The sequence below is a fragment of the Cyprinodon tularosa genome, unplaced genomic scaffold (assembly GCF_016077235.1).
Source record: "Cyprinodon tularosa strain WSP-4 unplaced genomic scaffold, ASM1607723v1 ctg851, whole genome shotgun sequence".
NCBI classification, from domain to species: domain Eukaryota; kingdom Metazoa; phylum Chordata; class Actinopteri; order Cyprinodontiformes; family Cyprinodontidae; genus Cyprinodon; species Cyprinodon tularosa.
Genome location: NW_024039620.1, coordinates 176,004 through 195,442, shown reverse-complemented (window position 1 = coordinate 195,442; position 19,439 = coordinate 176,004). Strand labels below are relative to the sequence as shown.

The 19,439-nt window shown below is 37.4% G+C and overlaps 1 protein-coding gene across 1 annotated transcript in view; it reads left to right on the top strand.

Moving 5' to 3' along the window:
* Positions 1–19,439, top strand: part of col5a2a (collagen, type V, alpha 2a) — a 56,226-nt gene that overhangs the window by 13,786 nt on the left and 23,001 nt on the right. Inside the window, exons 2-10 of the mRNA XM_038273026.1 lie at positions 11,361–11,579; positions 14,843–14,862; positions 14,962–14,994; positions 15,075–15,107; positions 15,250–15,303; positions 17,746–17,838; positions 17,965–18,036; positions 19,149–19,193; positions 19,280–19,333. Coding sequence (XP_038128954.1) covers positions 11,361–11,579; positions 14,843–14,862; positions 14,962–14,994; positions 15,075–15,107; positions 15,250–15,303; positions 17,746–17,838; positions 17,965–18,036; positions 19,149–19,193; positions 19,280–19,333 — 623 coding nt within the window. The remainder of the gene's footprint in view (positions 1–11,360; positions 11,580–14,842; positions 14,863–14,961; positions 14,995–15,074; positions 15,108–15,249; positions 15,304–17,745; positions 17,839–17,964; positions 18,037–19,148; positions 19,194–19,279; positions 19,334–19,439) is intronic.

The window sequence follows — 19,439 nt, the reverse complement described above, 5'->3', positions numbered from 1 at the left end:
AGGGAAAATCTATAAAAATCTCAGTGTTTTGATAAGGATAAGGAGAAAGAAGACAAGGATATGAGGAAACCCAGATTAATGCGGAAGAAAAAGCGGGATTTAGAAAAAGGGCCTCTGGCAGCCATTTCAGCTCTAGGAGAGGATGCTGTGTTCTTAAGGCGCTGTAGTGCTGAGGTCAGACAAAATCTGCAGGCAATAAATCTATCGCCGGTGGGGCTGCACAACTACACACACATGTGATGTCTCATGAAACAACTGCAAGTTCTTTCCCACCTGAGAAATGTTGGTATCTCCACATGTGTAACCCACACATTGTAAGAAAAAAGCAGAAAGGTTATTGCATTCATCTTTCACATTCTAATGAATGAATCAATAAGATATCTACATGTATTAGCCATTCAAAACGGCTCTTCTCATTTAAACGCCAGCTGAATGGCAGCCCACTCCCCTGCAGCTCCCAGCAAAATGCCCTCCAACTTCCAGCCACTGCAGTGACTCCAGCCTTTTACTGAATTACAGGGTCTGACCAGGAGATGAAACTACCGTTTATATCTTAATGTCCACAAATCATGACAGAAAGAATATTTTAGTACAAAGATTTATGCTTAAAAAGCATTTGTAGGGGGATTAGCTAAGGACCAGCCAAGGGCCCTTCAAGGAAAGTGGGGAAATTTTGAATGGCTACTACTGTATAACGTACTTTGAAACCGACAGGATGAAAAATGTATATCAGGCAAAAAGCAAAAAAAAAAAAAAAGGGCATGTATATCAGAGAAACAGCTAAAATATGTAAAAGGAAATATAAAATCATAAGGCAACACAGAAGCTGGAGCTTGAAAGCCTCAATCTACATTTAAAAAAAAATGTACTGCTGCATGATAATCCACTCCTTTATATATGAGGATAAGATTGTTTTTCTGAACTTAGCAGGAGGTCATGTGTAATAAAATGATCAACACATTAATAACTTGGCTGAGATGTTCTGCTTGACTTGTACATCTGAAAAAAAAACTTTATTTAATGTAGTATAAATGGATGTGTCAAAGGGGGCCATGTTCTAAAATATTTTGGGTGCAATCTTGATTATTTTTTCTTCTTTACAAGAATAATAAAAAAAAAATAAATACATATCCAAGTGAAATTAGCATTAAAAAAATAATTGAATTGATGATACTAATAAAGGGATATAGAATAGCTGAAATAGGGGACTGAGTACTGATCCATGAGGAACCCCACAGAGGAAAGAAGCTTTTAGTGAGGATCTTCCTGCCCTTCATGCAAGTAAAACCAGTTAAAGCCAGAACCAGATTTTTAAGCCAGAACAGTTATTCCATGATATTAAATTTCACATGGATCAGGTAGAACACAACCCAGAAAAATGTCTATTTCTATAAAATAACAGACTTTTATTAATTCATAGCAACATAAATAAACTATAACATTTATGATTTATAGCTCTCAGTAAATCAGAAAGAAGGAAGGAAATCAAATGTTTATAGATCAGGAGACACACGGTTCTATAAAAGAATGAAGCAAAACAAAAGTCGGAAGTTTATCACTTGATATATTAAATGAACCATTTGCAGTTCTGGTCTGGAAACCTCAGATCTATCAATTTTAAACTGTGGTCCAGTTTCAATATGACTGAAGCTTAAAGTGCCACAATTAGATTTTTCAATCATCAATAAAGTAAAACTGTAAAAAAAAAAAAAAAAAAAAAGTTTAATTGGTTGAAGGGGCCTATCAGTTTTCCAGTTAATCTTAATTTTATATTGAATGATATCTTTTTTACAGCGGCTTTAACCAGTTCTAAAGGGGTGGTGGCCCCTGTTGGCCCCTGTCTAGAACCGCCCATGAGGAGACACATTATTTGGGATGACATTAATACCTGAATGCTAATCTGGACATTTTAGAAGGCATTTAATCCTTACATTTATAAATCATCCAATTCTAAATACCATACAGTATATTTGTTATTTCATCTAAAACTGACAAAACAAATTAAACATGAACAAATCTGTTATAACTATGAAGGACATGCATTAATAAAAAAATTCTGAGAGTCTCTCTCAAATGTTTAATTGCTGCTTCTATCTAATTTTAAGATACATCTAAGTAACTGTTTCTGTGTTTTATCAGGCAAACAGAGCTTTGACACTGGAAACCAGTTTCCTCTGTGTACTGAACCAGTTTATTTTTGCACATCTGGCCTTGTGCCCTGCAGATGTAAAACACCGGGGCGCTCTGACCCCCTGTATGAGTCAACCGTCGGCTCTGGAACAACTGCAATGTTTGACGTCATAATTTTCCTTAGCTGCTGCTTAAACAGGAACCAACCATATGTAGGGATACCATCTGGGATCCGTCTGTGCTTCATCCTTTAGCTCCTTTTGATTCCATTATTACATCTGATCCACAGACATATTTATATTTTAGTTTGGATTAAAATTGTGAATGGGTTGTTTTGTACAGTTTTGGAGCTGAAATTTTTAGTTTTTAAACAGGAATCCCCTTTAAAGAATTCTCATCTATATTATCTTCCTGTCACATTAGCAACAGCGCTGTAAAATCCAAACCCAAACTATATTAGGTCTGATTAGCCTGGACTTGTGGCTTCTGTTATGTTGGAGGTGGAAAACAATCAAACACGCATGAATAAAAGTACCTGATCAACATACCTGCTTTAAGAGTCGGGGAAACTAAATCATTTTCTGAAACCAACAGTTTCAAACATTAAATTAATTAAAAGCATGACATGACCCACCCTGAGTACTTCATGATATCTTCAAATACTTTATTTTGTTGAAAGGTATAGTGGAGGAGCTTCTTTTTCTGGTGGATCATCAAAATAAGTGGTCCTCCTAATTGTCAATCATTCTAATGATATATTTACGTAAGCCCGTCCTACGTGCTTTTCCCCATAGTGGAAAAATTGCAAATTTAACATAAGGCAGCCATATTGGATTTGGACTGGGTTGTTTTAGTTTGAGCCCAATGAAATGCTGGTGAAGATTCTCATTCATCCAGATCATAGTCATTCCAAAAAAGTTAAAACGTTAAAAAAAGAAACCAGTGGACTTTGTTTTTCCTTGACAAGGCTTTTTGTGCCGCTCTATAAGCCTGGAACTCGAATGCTACTTCAGACTTTTTGAGTTGAGGAAGTCCAGTGGTTTTATTTTTAACTTCTTACCTTTTTCGGAAAGCCCAGTTAAATGCAACATTACTGGAGAAAACTGCAGGGATAAAGGGAAATTAATTGTTATAGATAATGAACAAATTACACAAGCAGACCTTTTCTTTCTTTTCTTCCCTTTTTTCGATTGTTTTTGCTTTCTGGTGATTCAAGATATTTGCAACCAATGGGTAGCCTTTAGTCTTTATCTTTAACCAGTCAGCATGAATCCACCTTGTTTGCTTTATTTATTTGGATTGGCTTGATAGGAAATCATAAAAAAAAATAGTTAAAACGGTAATTCTGTGCTAATCTAAAATGGACCATATGCCTACTGTACCATACGTTTTTTAAAGTAATTTTTAAACGTGTATTGTTGTAGTAGTAGCTTTCTTATGTTGTGTTTCAGTTTTTGACAAAAACTGTTACATAGTCCCTTATTTTATTTTTTTAATGATTTGTCATTATTTACTTTTAATACATGAAGATGGGGGTCTGGCTGTGCTGGATGAACACATCAGAACCCTAACCTCTTAAGCTCACAGGGTCTTAGGAGCAAATTCCGCTTGAAATTACATATGTGAATTAAAGAAAATACAGCTCTCAAACTATAAATTGGAAATACAATTGTTTGTTTTTTTATAGCAGAAAGGCATTGAGGAATATTTTTCAGGTGGAACCATTATTTTAAATGTCACCATGTCTAATTTATGGGTGATTAAACAAAGAAAAAGATGAAAAAATACTTAGCCTCGCCAGATTTTTTTTCCAAAAGAAACACTGCAAAACACGTTGAAACCCCATTTGAAAGTCTGGATGAACCTTCAGACTTTATAAGCTGAGCTTAAGGGGTTAAAATGGCATAAACAGCATCAGGGTCTTAATTTATTATAAAGAAATAAATCAGGTATCAATGAACTTTTAGGCTAATTAGATGCTAATAAAATGTTGCCTATTCATTAGCATTAAGCAAAGCTGCAATTTTATAGTGGATAAGTCTTTCTTTCAGTATTGGGAAATTGTTTATGTTTGCCAGTAGTTTTTTTAAGTTAGAAGAACTAAAGTGTCTAGATAAACATGGAAATAATGTTAGCATTTGTTGTTTAGAATGGAGGTCTTCAACAGGGGGGTCCACAGAGGTTTTTTCCACTAATTGAAATGTCTTTAAAGAGACATCGACATGAATTCAACACACTGTAGTAAACAGATAAATGGAGGCAGAAGATGTCTTTCAGTCATCAATGCTCACATTCAGCGACACACAGGAGCTCTTTCAAGCTCGGCACCGTTTCATTCACAACACCTGTCCCATCAACCAGGAATCAGAATCAGAAATACTTTAATAATCCCAGGGAGAAATTACTTTTATTACATTACTCCATATAAAATAGAGTGACTATAGGACCAGTTTGATATAACACAATTTCATACAATATATATAATTAGAGGTCCCAGCTCCAACTTGCCATCAGTTTGAGGGCCCTTGGCCGGGAAAACATTAAAGACCCCTGGTGTAGAAGATTAAATTAACTAAATGATTATCATACAACAAACCACTTTTTTTTTTGTTAACAAAGAAAAGCAGATATATACACCGGATTTATCTTGTCTTGAAAATAAGATGAATTGTAGGGAAGAGAAACCTTAATATAAGAAAAAAAATCAAATAAAACAAAAAAGGCTTTTTTATGACATCAATTTATAACAAGATGGCAGCCTTTTGCTTTGCTTTCCCATATTAAAATGAATAATTTTTCTTCATCGAAGAGAAAGAAACAAAATAAGATTTAAATCTTGATTAAGAGGCACATGGTTCGTTTTAAGCAATATGACCAATTTAACCTTTTCTTTAACCTTTGACCCTGACCTCAGTGAAAGCCTAGAACCAGGCCACCAAGAGTTAAGCGTCGTTAACTGTTAACCTGCTGATTGGTAAAGCTAATTTATTCTAACTGATCCTTTTACTAAAAAGACAAAAGCACATTTATGACAATACTGTAATTTGAAGCTTATTCAGAGCTGATTGGATCCAGCTTTTAACACCTGAGGCAGTTTTATTGTGAGATATCTTTGTGGTTAGGGCATAGAGCTTGGAATCCTGAGGTTCTAAGTTCGAACCCCACTCCCACAGACTGCCACTCTGGGTCTTTGAGCACGACCCTTAACCCTACACTGCTCCCCAGGCGCTGAATGATGGCAGCCCACTGCTCCCAAAGGGGAAGGGTTAAATGCAGAGGTAAATTTCTCCAATGTGAAATCAATAAAGTTTAATCATTATCTATTTTTATTATTATATTTACCGTTCTGTTTTAAAATGTCTCACGTGGGATCCATCTGTGTGGAATCCAGTAGAGAGCAGTCATAGATAATGAGGAAGAGGAGGAAGGGGGGGCTGTAATTCAGAGAGAGACCACAACCTTCCCTGGGTCGAACATGGGATGAGAGCAGCTCATAACTGTGGCTACCTCTTAAAAGAAAGAGACCCACAGGAGTCGGGGGGCTGCTGATGGAAACGCAGAGACATGTAATCAGCGAGCTGCTTATTCATTTCAACTTTCCTGGCCCCGGTTTCTTCCCCCCTCCCTCTTCCGTCCCTGGAGGTTCAGAGCTTTGTTTGTGGAAGCCGAGCTGAAGATCTGCTCTAAGCAGCATCACAGCGGCTCTGCGCTAAACATCTAACAAGCAGGAGGAGTTGTCTTACAACTCCGCTTCTTCTGGTCTGATTCTGAGTAGAAATGTTTCTAAAGCTGGACCTTAGCATTAAAAAAACAAGCTGCATTAAGAGTCAAGCTGGGCTGAGAGTTTTTCCAGAGGGAAGATTTATGATTGGCTGCGACTCAGAGGGCTTTAAAGCAGGAAGGAGCATCTGCTGCAGAGTTATTCCTCAGCAGCTGTAACTCATCTGGACCAGGACTCATTCCCTCTATGTTAGAACACAGAGGAAGGTTTTCTTCTTCACTATTTTATAAATCAAACCTACCGTATTTTTAAAATAAGGAGACAGTTTACTATGTGTATTAGGGCCTTTTCTTGTATTAGAAATGAAGATTTAATTTGAAATGACTCACTGTTTCCATCTGGTCATTTTCTTACCTCCCCTCTGACTTCTTCCTGCCAAACCTTCTCGCCAAACACGTTATGTTATGAATATTTCCATATTAGCCCAAATAAAAAACCATAAACTAACTGCCTCTCTTTCTCTCACATCTGCCAGCTACATCACAGGAGTAGTATCCCCACTTTTTTCTCCTGCTTTAGACAAAAGCTGTATTTTTGTGAGCGTGTGTGTAATATGTCTGAAGTCTGGTTCTTTGTGATAACTGCAGAACAGACGCATGAGTCATGTGGAAAAGCTCTGAATGTTTCAGACCGGAGGAGAAAAGCTGACTGGTGGAAAACCTGGAGGTGAATTAGCTGAGATGGGGGTGAAAAGTGAACTTCCCTCCTCGTTCCTTCTCTTCTTGAGGCTTTGTGGTTATGTTTTTTTCATTACAAAAAAACCCACACGTCCCTGCCAGTAATCTTCAACTCTGTCGACATGCAGCGTTTCAAGTCTCAAACCACGACAGGAAAAAAAAACACATAGCTCGGCTAGACGGTGTGACGTTTCTGTGTGTCAGCACAGAAAGGAGCCGCAGTTCGACTCCGACTACAAGGTTTATTATAAAGAGACTTAAACGTGTCTCTTCAGATTCAGTAAAGGAAAAAATCCTGACGTTTTTGATTCTGGTTGCAGTTCAGGCAACATCAAGTTGGCGACTCCTCAGAGCAAAAACAAACCTTCAGGCTGTATTAAGGAGTGTCAGATCTTAAATACACACATCTGGTGGAAGGAAGCGTGAAGATAAAGTCAATGGCTGATGGATGTCAAAGAGGCATCCACAGCAGTGGGTTTTAAGTCCAGCTCTAAACTGGACTCTGATTCACATTATTTTACACTACCAACCAACTTCTATAGTTCTTTTAAATAGGACAAAATCTAATGTTTCTACTGCATTTTGCACCATTTTTATTTTTGCTCTGCACTGAAAGTTTTCATTGTTTACATTCTGATCGCTGCTGCACCTCATATTGGAAGTTTTATCTACTTCAACTGCAAAATCATTACACTGTTGTAAACTGTACGCAATAAAATTTGTCTAAGTCTAATCCTAAACTCATCAATGTAGATCAGTTTAAACAAATTAAAAACCTGGAAACCTTAAAGGTCCAGATTTCGTTCCAGCTTCTTACACTGGTTTAAAATGATTGCATTCTTCCTGAACTGACAAATTCCTGTATCTCTTGCTTTGTAAGCAACCTCCTCCCATTCTGAATGCGGAGAAACAATAAATCTCCATTTTGGATCATATGATCCTTTTGTGCAATTTCCAAAACTCTGATTTCCTCTCATTTTAATTCATTTTTCCATTTTTAGAACATCTAACCTCGTCGTTGACAGCTAAAGATGAATGCATGGTTCCATGTGAGGGAGGAAAAAGATTCATGCAAAATGTTAAATTATTTGCCTGCCGTTTGCCACAGAACAATAATCCCTAAAAATAAAGTTTGTTGAAGCTGTCTTAGTTCTCATCTGCTGCTTTTCAAACTTTCTGACGAGTTAGCTGCTCTCCAGAGCAAATGCTAGCTCTTACGTAAATAAGAAATGGATGTTGTGTGGATGTTGTTGCCATGGTTACCAGCACTGGTATCATTAAATTGGTAATAGCTATCTCCAAATCTTAACCATATTTTTTCTGTATTTTTTTTGTGATTTGTATTTGCCGATTTAACGTCAATATAATATATCAAATGTGTTATTATTGTTTCAAATCTTTATAACAAAATATAGACCATCCTATAAGGAGCTGTCTTATTGGCTCTTATAACCTTTTCTTAGATACAGAGGCAGTTAGCTGCTAGATTGTACGTAAACAGGAACAGCAAGCAGAGATTTGCTGTAGTTGACTTATTTTTTCTTATCTTCATTTTAAGAGTGTCTAAAGGAGAAAAAATATCTGTTCTAGTTGTTGGTTTACCTTTAAGAAGTAAAGTTTTCTTACTCACTAATCATTGTTTAATTCAGCCATTTTTGGTTAGCAGGTATTTAATCTGTTTACACATATTTGTTTGCAGGTTTTTATTTCTAAATGTTCTCTTATTTCAAATCTACTGCAAATCTAATTATTTAAAATCTTTTTATATACTTTAGTGCCTATTTCTTTAATAGATACTCGTGTAAACTTTCATCTGAAAACAGTAATGGATAGTTTTATTTGACATTGTGTGGTTTTGGCTACTTTTATCACTTATTCATGCTGGGGTTGTGAGGGTTGCTGGTATCTCCAGCTGTCTATGGGTGAGAGGCGGGGTACAACTTGGACAGGTCGCCAGTCTATTGCAGAGTCAAGCAGGACAAACAACCATTCACACACACACTCACACCTAAGGAGAATTTAGAAAAGCCTTTAACCTGAAAGTCATGTTTTTGGACTGTGGGAGGAAGCCGGAGTACCCGGAGAGAATCGACGCATGCACAGGGAGAACATGCAAACTCCATGCAGAAAGACCCAGGACCAGGAAATGTAAATTAGTAATTTACATGTATTGTTTGGTCTTTTAAGTTCCCTTTTAGGAAGGAGTATTACAATCATAATTTTAAAAAGCACATCCTCTCTGGCTTCTATGTTGCAGCAGATTTTACAATTGATTTTTAAAAGCTTCTAGAGATGTTTAACTCTAGCCTCAATTGTAGAAAAACAGATTCCAGATTGTCAACATTTCTTAAACAGAGATAAAAACATGTTGGAATGAATGATCCTTTTAGCAGCAAAATATGTCCTCTTCTCTTTACCTAAGCCTCTGTAAAACCTTGTAGAAGCAATAGATGCTTCCTGTAAATCATTGGCGGTTATGCGTTAACCATCTGAAGACAGGAATATTATTTGAATGGAAACATCTTAGCTGATTCGGGCCAAAATTTTAACTTAAAGCGATGAGAAATGACAAAAACTGCAAAAGCTCCATCCAAGACTCAACAGGACTCAGTTAGGAGGTCAAAGGTCATGTCAAGAAAAACAGAAATCAGAGTGTGTCAATATCCAGTCGAAGTCCATCTACCAGCCTAAATGAGATGTTGTGGAACCTCCAGGGAGCTGAGCAGAAACCTCAGCGCTTGAGCAACGTTTAAGTGACTTAAATTCAGACAATCTTAATCTTTCTTCCTTAAATTTAAAATGTAGTTTTAATAAATCTTGATATTTCAGTCATTTTTAGAAGGGCTGTCAAAAACAACTATTTTCCATTATGAGCTAAAAAAAAACAAAAAAAAAACACAGACATTGTTTCTGTGTTGCTCCTCTTCCTTTTCCTCCTTCCAACCCTGGAATGTCAGAATTCAGTTCTCGATGGCCGATGCTCTGAGCCTTTTAGATGCGTCTCTGCTTTAAAACACCTGAAAGAAATAAAGCGGTCCTTTGCAGGAATCTGGACAGGAGGAGATAATCGAACAGTTAGATTCAGGTGTTTTGGACCAGGTAGATGTCTAAAAGTCGCAGGATACTGGACCTTGAGGACTTGTTTGACATGTCTAACCTGTCTCACCTGCAGAATGAAGCTCACAGCTGCCACCTGCTGTTTGCAGCAGAAACAGGTGAAGATCCCTTTAAAGGGAACACCAGGTCTCTGTCTCATGTCAAGTGCTTTCTCCTCCCTCAAACCAAATGTTTTAGTTCCTGAATGTGGATTTTTTAAAGTGTTTTTACTGAACTGGACAGGTCTGTCGATCTCAAAAGATGTAAAAGATTTTCAGGTGCAGATAGTTTTAGTTGTTTTTTACATGTTAGTTTTTGTAAGAGTTTACTTTCTTGCATATTACTCCTATTATTAACTCTTTTCCTCCGCTTCTGTCCTGCTTTGATTTGATTTGAGGAGTCTGGACAGCTTTGTGTGCAGCTTTCTGCTTTGAGTGCATATTTTTTTAGCGGATCTTGTTTTGCTAAGACATTTAAAATCTGCTAAACTAATCTACCCGAATCAGTAAAGGAGCCTTAAACCTTCAAATGTCTAAAAATTGAATGCATGCTGGGGGAAAGCATTTCTCTTCTGTTTTTTTTCCTCCTCTGAAAGTTGTTTCCTCTAGAGACAATGACCTCATGTCTAAAATATGGAGACTTCAATGCAACTATTTTTTTTTAACGTTTTTTAAGCCCTTTTTTCATCTCAGTGTGTTTAGTAACATCTTAGATGCATTAACATCTAAAATGTAATATTTTACAGAACATTCTATTCCTTTTTTTTTTGGCTGAGTTAAGTTACAGCGTACTTGATGATGGATCATTATGAAAAAGACAAAACTGCTATGCAATGGGAACCAGGAGCTCCAGAAAGTGCTGAGTCACTGGTTGCTGAAGAACAGACAAGAATACAAATCTTAAATATCTCAGTCATTGTAGATCATCTTTTGGTTAAATTAGAAAATAAATTGTGATCTATGGGATTTTGAACCTTTCAGTGGCCACATGTACATTTCTATGTGTTGCTTTGTGTTTGATGTGAGAGATATGAAGGGTTAAAGAGGCTTTGATGAGTTATGTCTATCTGAATTATACAATACTTGGAGTGAATTGAAGTTGGAGTGTATTTTTCAATGAACTCTGGGCCGATCTGACTTAAAACTATAAGTCTTATAGGAGTGTGCTGTGTGAGAATAAATATACCTACCTTGTGGTGAAAGTGGAGAGATTATCGATTGCCCAGGATCAAAATTCACTGAGACAGAAAAACCTTAAACATCAGGTGTGTAGAAAGTGACAAAAGGATCAAAGGACCAATTCAATCTAAGGAAATTGTTTAAATTTAGTGATTTTTCTGGAAAGTTTGGCGGAACTTCAAAAAGGGTTTTCTCTTTTGAAAAAAATCAGAAAGACAGGAGGATGTTTCCCCTCCTGCTGCTTCTAGAGACACGTTCTGTTGTTTACTTGATTGTTCCTTTTTCAATAAACATGTTTCAGGACTGGGTCAGGAAAGTGGTCAATGCTGTAGTATCAGAAATACAAATGGGGTTTTATTCTCTTCTAGCCATAAGCAGACTAGTCCACAGAGTTTGTTTCAGTTATTTTTAACACATTTTGTGTTGATAACACAACTTGTTTTTAAAGCATTTTTCCCATAAACTTAATACAGATTCTTGCTCCTCTCTGTTTTCCAGAAGGCAGCTGTGAATATGATGGACAGATCTATGAAAATAAGGACATCTGGAAGCCGACAGTCTGCCGGATCTGCGTTTGTGACGAAGGAAAAGTACTCTGCGAAGACATCCAGTGTGATGACGTGACTAACTGTGAGAAGTTGTACGTCCCGGAGGGTGAGTGCTGCCCAGTCTGTCAGGCGGATTCACCAAACACCGGAGGCGGGACAGATACCTCAGGTGAGCTTATAAAACTGCTGGACACAAACTGAGCTGCTTAAAATTAAGACAAATGTTTTTTTCTTGTAAAAATACTAAAAGATGGGCAGAAGTGCTTTTTTTTTTTTTTACAGGTTTATTCTCTATTAACTTTAAAAGTAGCTGAACTGAAATTTGTACCCATTCTCTTTAGGATTTTTGTCTGTAAATTGACAAGGCCATTAACACATAACAATTCTCTGATCTGAACTTACCATACAATTCTACATGTAGACCAAAAATGTTTTTTTCTTTCCTCTGAGCAGAGCATTTTATGTATTTTTTGGGCTTTATCTCAGTAATTGCGTATCTTCCTATCACTCTTCTATATAGGCCAGATTTGTGGTATGGATGTTTGATAGATGCCCTGTGTAGAGATTCTACCGTCTGGGCTATCTAAAATATTGGACTGACTAAAACTCAGGCTTATATTGGACCAATTATTGAATTTGTCTACTAGAGCTGACTGTGGCTAATGACAGAGACTATAGCTAAACAAAACCATTGTCTTTAGCAGGTATTTACAAATAGGATAGGCCTACAGACAAATGGATTAAAAGTTGTGCATAAATAAAAAAATAAAACGCTCAGAATCAGAAATACTTTAATAATACAGTTCATAGGTTTAGTCTACATCACTGAAATATCTAAACAGACTAAAGATCAATGAATCAATTTGTATGATTTCCCAACAGCAGAAATACATGGAGAACTTCTTGTCGACCTTTGAAAAAAATTTTTGTGACAAATATAAAGTAAGAAACTTCATAGAGAAAATTAGTAAACAAACAAAATTTGCTTGAAACATAGACTCAGCATCCATTACCGCTAGTCTTTCTATAGCTGTAACTTATATTGCAGCTATAGAAACAGTTTTCAGTGAAGGAAGAGTCACATAAAGCCTTCTGGACTCAGTGCAGGAGGTGGGAAACAAAAGGATCCTAACTAAATTAACATCTCTGTTGGATAATGTCTCCCACCCCATGCTTGAAACTGTTGCAGAACTTGAGAGCTCCTTGAGTGACGGACTGCTGCTCCCTAAATGCACCAGGGAGCATTATCACAGATCCTTCCTCACAGCTACTATAAGACTCTAGAACCACCACTGTTCCCAGCAACCTCAATAAGTTGCTACATTCATGCTGATTTTGCACAGTTTCTATCTCAGTCAGTTAAATAACTTGCTGCTGTCATTTTGCACATCTCCGATGTTGCTGCTATTTTCAAATATCCATTACTGTAAAAATGTCCACAGCTGTATATTGGTTATTTATTCTCAATGTGCACAGTTCTATATTGTTAAAACACTTTACAGTACAGTTTTTTATTGTTTATCTTTTAACTTTTCTATCATTCTTCTCTATTATTCTTATACATTTTTCTAGGGTCCACAAATGTATGACCATATTTTCTACATTCTTTTTGCTGCTGTAAACACCGGAATTACCCCATTGTGAGACAATAAAGGGATTTTCTATTCTATTCTACTCTATTCTATTCTACTCTATTTTATTTTGTTTTATTTTATTCTATTCTATTTAATTCTATTCTATTCTATTCTATTCTATTCTATTCTATTCTATTCTATTCTATAAAGAGGCATCTAACTGTGAATATTTACCAAACAACCTTTTTCATCAAAAACAGAGACAGGAGGCTAATCTGTTAAGAGAATCATTTGACACTGAAGTAGAAAATAGAAAACATAAGAAATAATTTGGGATTGGGAAACTAATTTTAAATATAGTTGGATCTCAGAGACAGTTGCATACTTTTTTCTAACTTTTAATTCTGTTACTAAGAGACGGTTTGATTTTTTTTAGACAACAAAGTACCTACCTATTAACAGTCAAAACTATTTAAAACTGATAAAAGAAAATACCTGTAATTTTTTCGCGATTTGCCTCTAAATTCCAAGCGCCAGATGTTGAAATATTGTTTGATCAGATAACAAGTGTATATCTATTTAGATGAGTTAGTTTTAAATGCAGATGTCAATGATTAAAACTGATTTAAAATCCAGTAGGTCTTTAAAGATTTCCCTTTTATGGGAAATGTACCTTTGAGACAATTAAGCCTTTAAAACAATAGAAAAAAACAACAACATTTAAAACGTGAATAATATTATATGTAGCTGTTAAACTGTGATTATCACCCCATTATCTATTTTTAAGTTAAATAATTTCATCTAACAATACACTTCAATGTTTGACATTATAAACAATATATACATATTTTTATACAGTTAGAATTTTGGTTGTACCTCCCAGAGCACAAAAACACACAGTTATAATAAGGCATGCATAAAAACACCTATAAATCTTCTTTTCCAGCTTTAACCCAATGGAATATATTAAATTGCAGTACCAAAAACAAATGTTTAAAACATTGTTGTGTTTTTTATATTGTAACAGACCACATCCAATTTTGCAAGTGCAATATGAGTCATCCCTCTGGTTTAGAGAAAAATGACATGTTGCAATCTTCCCCTGGTGCAGCTGTTCCCAGCATTCCCTACTTTTATCTTTATTAATAAACACTTTTATCAAAGAAATTAACAGTTTTCTTAGTTATGAATATTGACCTTTTATGCTGGCAGAGAAACATGCTGACCACTGCAGCTCCTCAGGAATCACTGAGGTTTTCTTTGTTGCCTATCTGATAAATCAGTTTAGGTGGACATTTGCCTTCGCAGGTCCCCAGTGAGTCCATCCCCTCTCCAGGTTTAGACAACAGTTCAAGCAGAACTCTGTGAGATGTTTAAAGCTTTGAATGTTGTTTTAAAGCCTAACTCTGCTTTAAATTTCTCCAAATCATCACTGACCTGTCTGTTGGGTTCCCTGATCTTTATGATGCCATTTCTTCTCCAGCTTTTTGAAGGAAACCCTTGAGGCCAGAGCCAAAACATCTGGAATAAGACTCAGATGAAATAGAGTTCTGTTTACTGATGAATAAAATGCTAATGGTGGTTATGTGGGTTAGATTTAAATACTTTAAACAGGGGTGAATATTTACAACAAACTTAGTGTTTTTTTCCTATATTTTTATCCCCATCTCAGGTGCAGTATTCACTTCTTGATACTGGTCCACCTCATAGAAATCAAAATAAAACACATGGATTAGCTTGGTTGGGAATAACAGTGTAAAAGCTTAAGGGGTGTGAATACTTTTTGCAAGGCTCTTTCAACAACCAATGGCTGACAATCCTAAAATGTAATCTTTGTTTTTTTTTTTTCATCATGTAGGTGGAGGCAGAGTCTATAAGGTAAGACAGCCATTCCTTCCAGCTTCATCCCGTCAGTCAGGTGCTATGATCCCTCTAATACAGCATGAGTCTGAACCTGATTTCCTTCTGTCTTCTCAGGGTCAGAAAGGAGAACCAGGAGAGGTTCCATATGTAAGTAACACAGCATATCTTAATCCATCCAAATTTCTCAGACCAGCATCTGACTGCTGTTTTGGGGGACTTCTCTGCAGGTGACGGGGATCAGAGGCCGACCAGGACCCATGGTGAGCATCCCGGTTAAGACCCCAGTGTCGGAGTTGGTCCACCTCAGTCTAAACATCAACAATACAATAACTCTCTGCTAAAATAAAATAAAAAGGATTATTGTGACTGTCTGTTAGTTGAAAATGCTTGTTCATTCGACAGGGACCTCCCGGCCCATCAGGAGAGAGAGGACCTCGTGGACACAAAGGAAGACCTGTACGTTACTTTCAGTCTTCGCACCCATTTTTTCTTTCAGCTTTTTTTTGTCACTACACTGCCACAAGTACAGAGCAATGAAATGAACTCTCTGCATTTAACCCATCCCCTTGTGGAGCGTCAGGCTGCCATTGTGCGGCACCCTGGTAGCATCAGCCATCAGCGGTGCTTAAAGAAATTGTTAAACCCCAACTGCAGTATATCTATCTATCTATCTATCTATCTATCTATCTATCTATCTATCTATCTATCTATCTATCTATCTATCTATCTATCTATCTATATATATATATATATCTATATATATATATATAGATATATATATATATGAGAAGCTGTCTGAATGGACAATAAAATCATTAATTGACGGAAAAGGCAGACAAGACAAAGACAAAGACACAATGAAGTACTTTATATTAAAGGTACACTATGCAACCGGTGTTGATTTTCCAGCGAGGCTCCCCCCAGAGGGCGAAAGAAAAAGTGAACTGTCGTAAATATGCACAGCTGTTCTCCTGGTTTCTCCGTCAAGCCAGACGCGGTTGTTTTGACCTTAGCCGACAGGCGAAGGCAACGAATGACTAATGCTGCGTTCACACCGCAGCTCGCGCGACAGAAGCAGCGAGTTTACATGCAAAGTCAATGGTTGACGCGCGTCAAGGCGCAGCAAAAGGTCCAGCGGCGCGTTTTGAGCAGCAGGCGCAGCGCGTCTGAGCAGCTGAAGCAGTGCACTGCAAAAAATGGAACTCTAAATAAGTCATTTTTACTCAAATTAAGTGCATTTTTTCTTGAATTCAGGTGGTAAGTGAGACACTTTGCCAATGGAACAAGACAATTTACGCTTAAAATAAGAAAAAACAATTGCTTTCTCTTTTTTCAAGTGTATATTATCTAATTATCTTATTTTAGGAGTAAAAATACTCATTCCATTGGCAAATCATCTTGTTTGCCTGCTCAAATTAAGGGTAAATACACTTAATTTAAGACATTTTTTACTTATTTCTAGATGTTTTTTGCAGTGCATGCGTCGGGCGCGTTTAATCATCTGACGCAGGGAGAGAGACACAGCGCTGATGATCAGAGGCTATGATCACTCCTCTTAAACAGTTTATTGACGCCTAAATTAACTTAAAATGCAGAAATCTGGCGGCAGAATATGCAGTTTGGATTATTTAGATGAAAAACACCTACCAGCTGCCGCGGTGAACCGCGAGGAGGCAACCCGGCCAGAGGCTGCTGATGAAGGGATTCCTACTGTCGGCGCACCGCTGGTATGTGGGGGTCTGAGCGGCTCCGACAGAAAAAATATTGAAGGCAGGGTAATAATCTGGATGAACTGACTGCACTGATTATGTTTTCAGGTGTATTTTCTCACTTAAACACATATTAAAACTACTTTATTCCCACTGATCACAGCAAATATAGCTGCAAGGCAGAGAAAGGATAGTGAAGCTCCACCCAACGCGCGTCAGACACACTTTTGCACCGCTCAGCCAGAGCAGCAAAGCTGCTTCAGCCGCGCGTCAGAACTAACTGGTACAAGCAGCAAAAATGAAGCAGCAGACGCGATTTTGCTGCTTTTGCTGCGTGAACGTAGCATAACTGCACAAAGATCGCCACTGTGCTAACAACGAGCATGCTTTTAACTGGGGGGTGTAGCAGTTCTCGCCGTAAAGCAAGACTGACTCTCGCGAGACTTCTGAGCCTGTGGGTGCGGGTCGGTGCTCCTGCAATTGCAAGTGCAGTATTTCCCCCACAGACCACCAGGGCGGCCGAGAATACCTTTGTTCAACCTGAAATTAATCATTTAATCATCCATAACGTTATGGAACACATTAATTAACTGAAAAATGTTGCATAGTGTGCCTTTAAGAGGAGCTAAGCTAAGGCCTATGAAACAGGGTAGTGGCTGTATAATGCCCTGCTTTGCTGCCAGAGGAGATGTGGGATTGCACAGAAAAGATTAAGTCATGAAGGAGGGAATTACTTCCAAAAAATGAAGCTGAAACCTTGATTCCGTTTGTTGTTTGGTGGAACATTACCCGTCTAGAACCACCTTTCAAATAATGTAAACTCGACAATGTTAACTATTTATGGACCAGGTTTAATGCTAAGTCCTTTCTAGGGAACAGACACATTTGATAATGTATTTTTCGGCTTGACATATTGGTTAACATGGATAGTTTTTTGGTAAGTAGCCTGGTTTCTTTAAGTTCAACATTTCTGGACCTCAGCAAACAGAAACACAGGCTGTCATGTAGATTTTTTACTTGGAGTTTAACTTAATATCCGTAAACCAGATTAAAATCATTCAGTGGGATTAGATTAAACATAGGAGCATGGAGTAACTTTTATTTAAATGCTTCAGTTTAACCAATTCTTCAAAAACATCTAATACATGAGTTAGAGCCTATCTGAGTCAATCTTTTTTTTACCTTATAGGGACTGCGTGGACCAGCAGGATATGATGGAGAACCAGGTATACCAGGTCAACCTGGAGAACCAGGACCTCCAGGTCCTCCATCGCACCCAGGGGTGAGTATTTTTGTAAGAAGAGACATAATGCTTCAAAATGCTGTATAATGTTTGTGTGAGTCTTCATAGTTATCAGCTGTATCCTCTGAAACTGAACTAATCTAATTTGAAACATCTGACCTGCAGGGACTGGGAGCTCAAATGGCTCAAGGAGTGGATTCGAAAACAGGACCACAGCACATGTTGAGTGGCGCCAGGGTAAGTTGTGAACTGATCCAGAGCTCATTTTGATTTTAAGATATTGTTACAGTATCTGCAGTTCGTTGGATAAATGAGTCACTGGGTTTCCCATTAACCAATCCCTCCAGAACTTTGACCTTTTTTTCAAACAACTTTAGTTCTGGTGAAGAAAAGGTTGTCTTAAAGAATGACAGCTTAGTTTACCAATACTAGACATTTTGAGCTGTTTGTTTTTACTTTCTTTCATAGAGATTAGGAATACAGATCTGGAAAAAATATCTGAAGATTGTGAACATTTGTATTCCTTCAACATCAAAGCTGCTGCAATAAAAACATGAAGTTATTGTAACATGAAGTTATTGTGAGCCAACTAGAAATACTTGATAAAAAATCTAGAAAATGTGACATGATTGAGCATAACTCTGACCACTAGATGGAGGCAAATTGTTTCCAGTACAATTGATGGTATGAGTAGGATATGCATCTATGGGTATAAGTGGTATGCATACCTCGCATGAGCTGTGTGGTAGTTTGGGCCATGTTTATGATGATAGTCTGAGGGGTTGATTAGAATATCCGTTAAACCCCTCACTGTCAGACAGACAAAAAAAGGCAAATTTCATCTGCAAAAATCAGCTGAGAGGTTATGACCAAAAGACAGTAAATGAGCTTCCTCCATAGGGTCACCATGGTCAGCCTGAGAGAAAGAGTTAGGAGCTTTTAGCATCATGTGCTTGCTTGGAGGATCTCATGAATCAGCCGAGGGATGTGTAATTTGGTTATAGTAGCTCTGAGAAAGACTATCTTCCGGGCAAACCTGGATAATGGACTTTTTTTTCCCGGTACCCCATCCTTCTGCAATGATCCAAGAAAACATCCATATTAGATCAACTGATTGCCAGAAAATGCCATTTGATGGATGGATGGATGGATGGATGGATGGATGGATGGATGGATGGATGGATGGATGGATGGATGGATGGATGGATGGATGGATGGATGGATGGATGGATGGATGGATGGATGGATGGATGTTAGAGACAGAAATGATTGTTTGGTTTTACTTTGTCAAGACTCTAATTTTTGGTATTAGATGCTCCTGATTTGAATCTTAATGATATTTTTTGTAGGGAGAAGCAGGTACAAGAGGCCCACCGGGGCCGAATGGCTCACCTGTAAGTCTGCGTCACCTTACCTATCAAAAATATTCTGTTAGTCCATCTGGTTTTTTTCATGAAATGTGTTATTCATCCCTTTAAAGGGTCACCCTGGACCACAAGGACCTCCAGGAGATGTTGGTGATCCAGGTCATATGGTATGAAGATCCTTTTTAAACTTTTCATTGCATAGCATGGAGAGCATTCATAATATGTGTTAATTATGCAATATATGCAATATGTGTCTAAAATTTGTTACTTTTT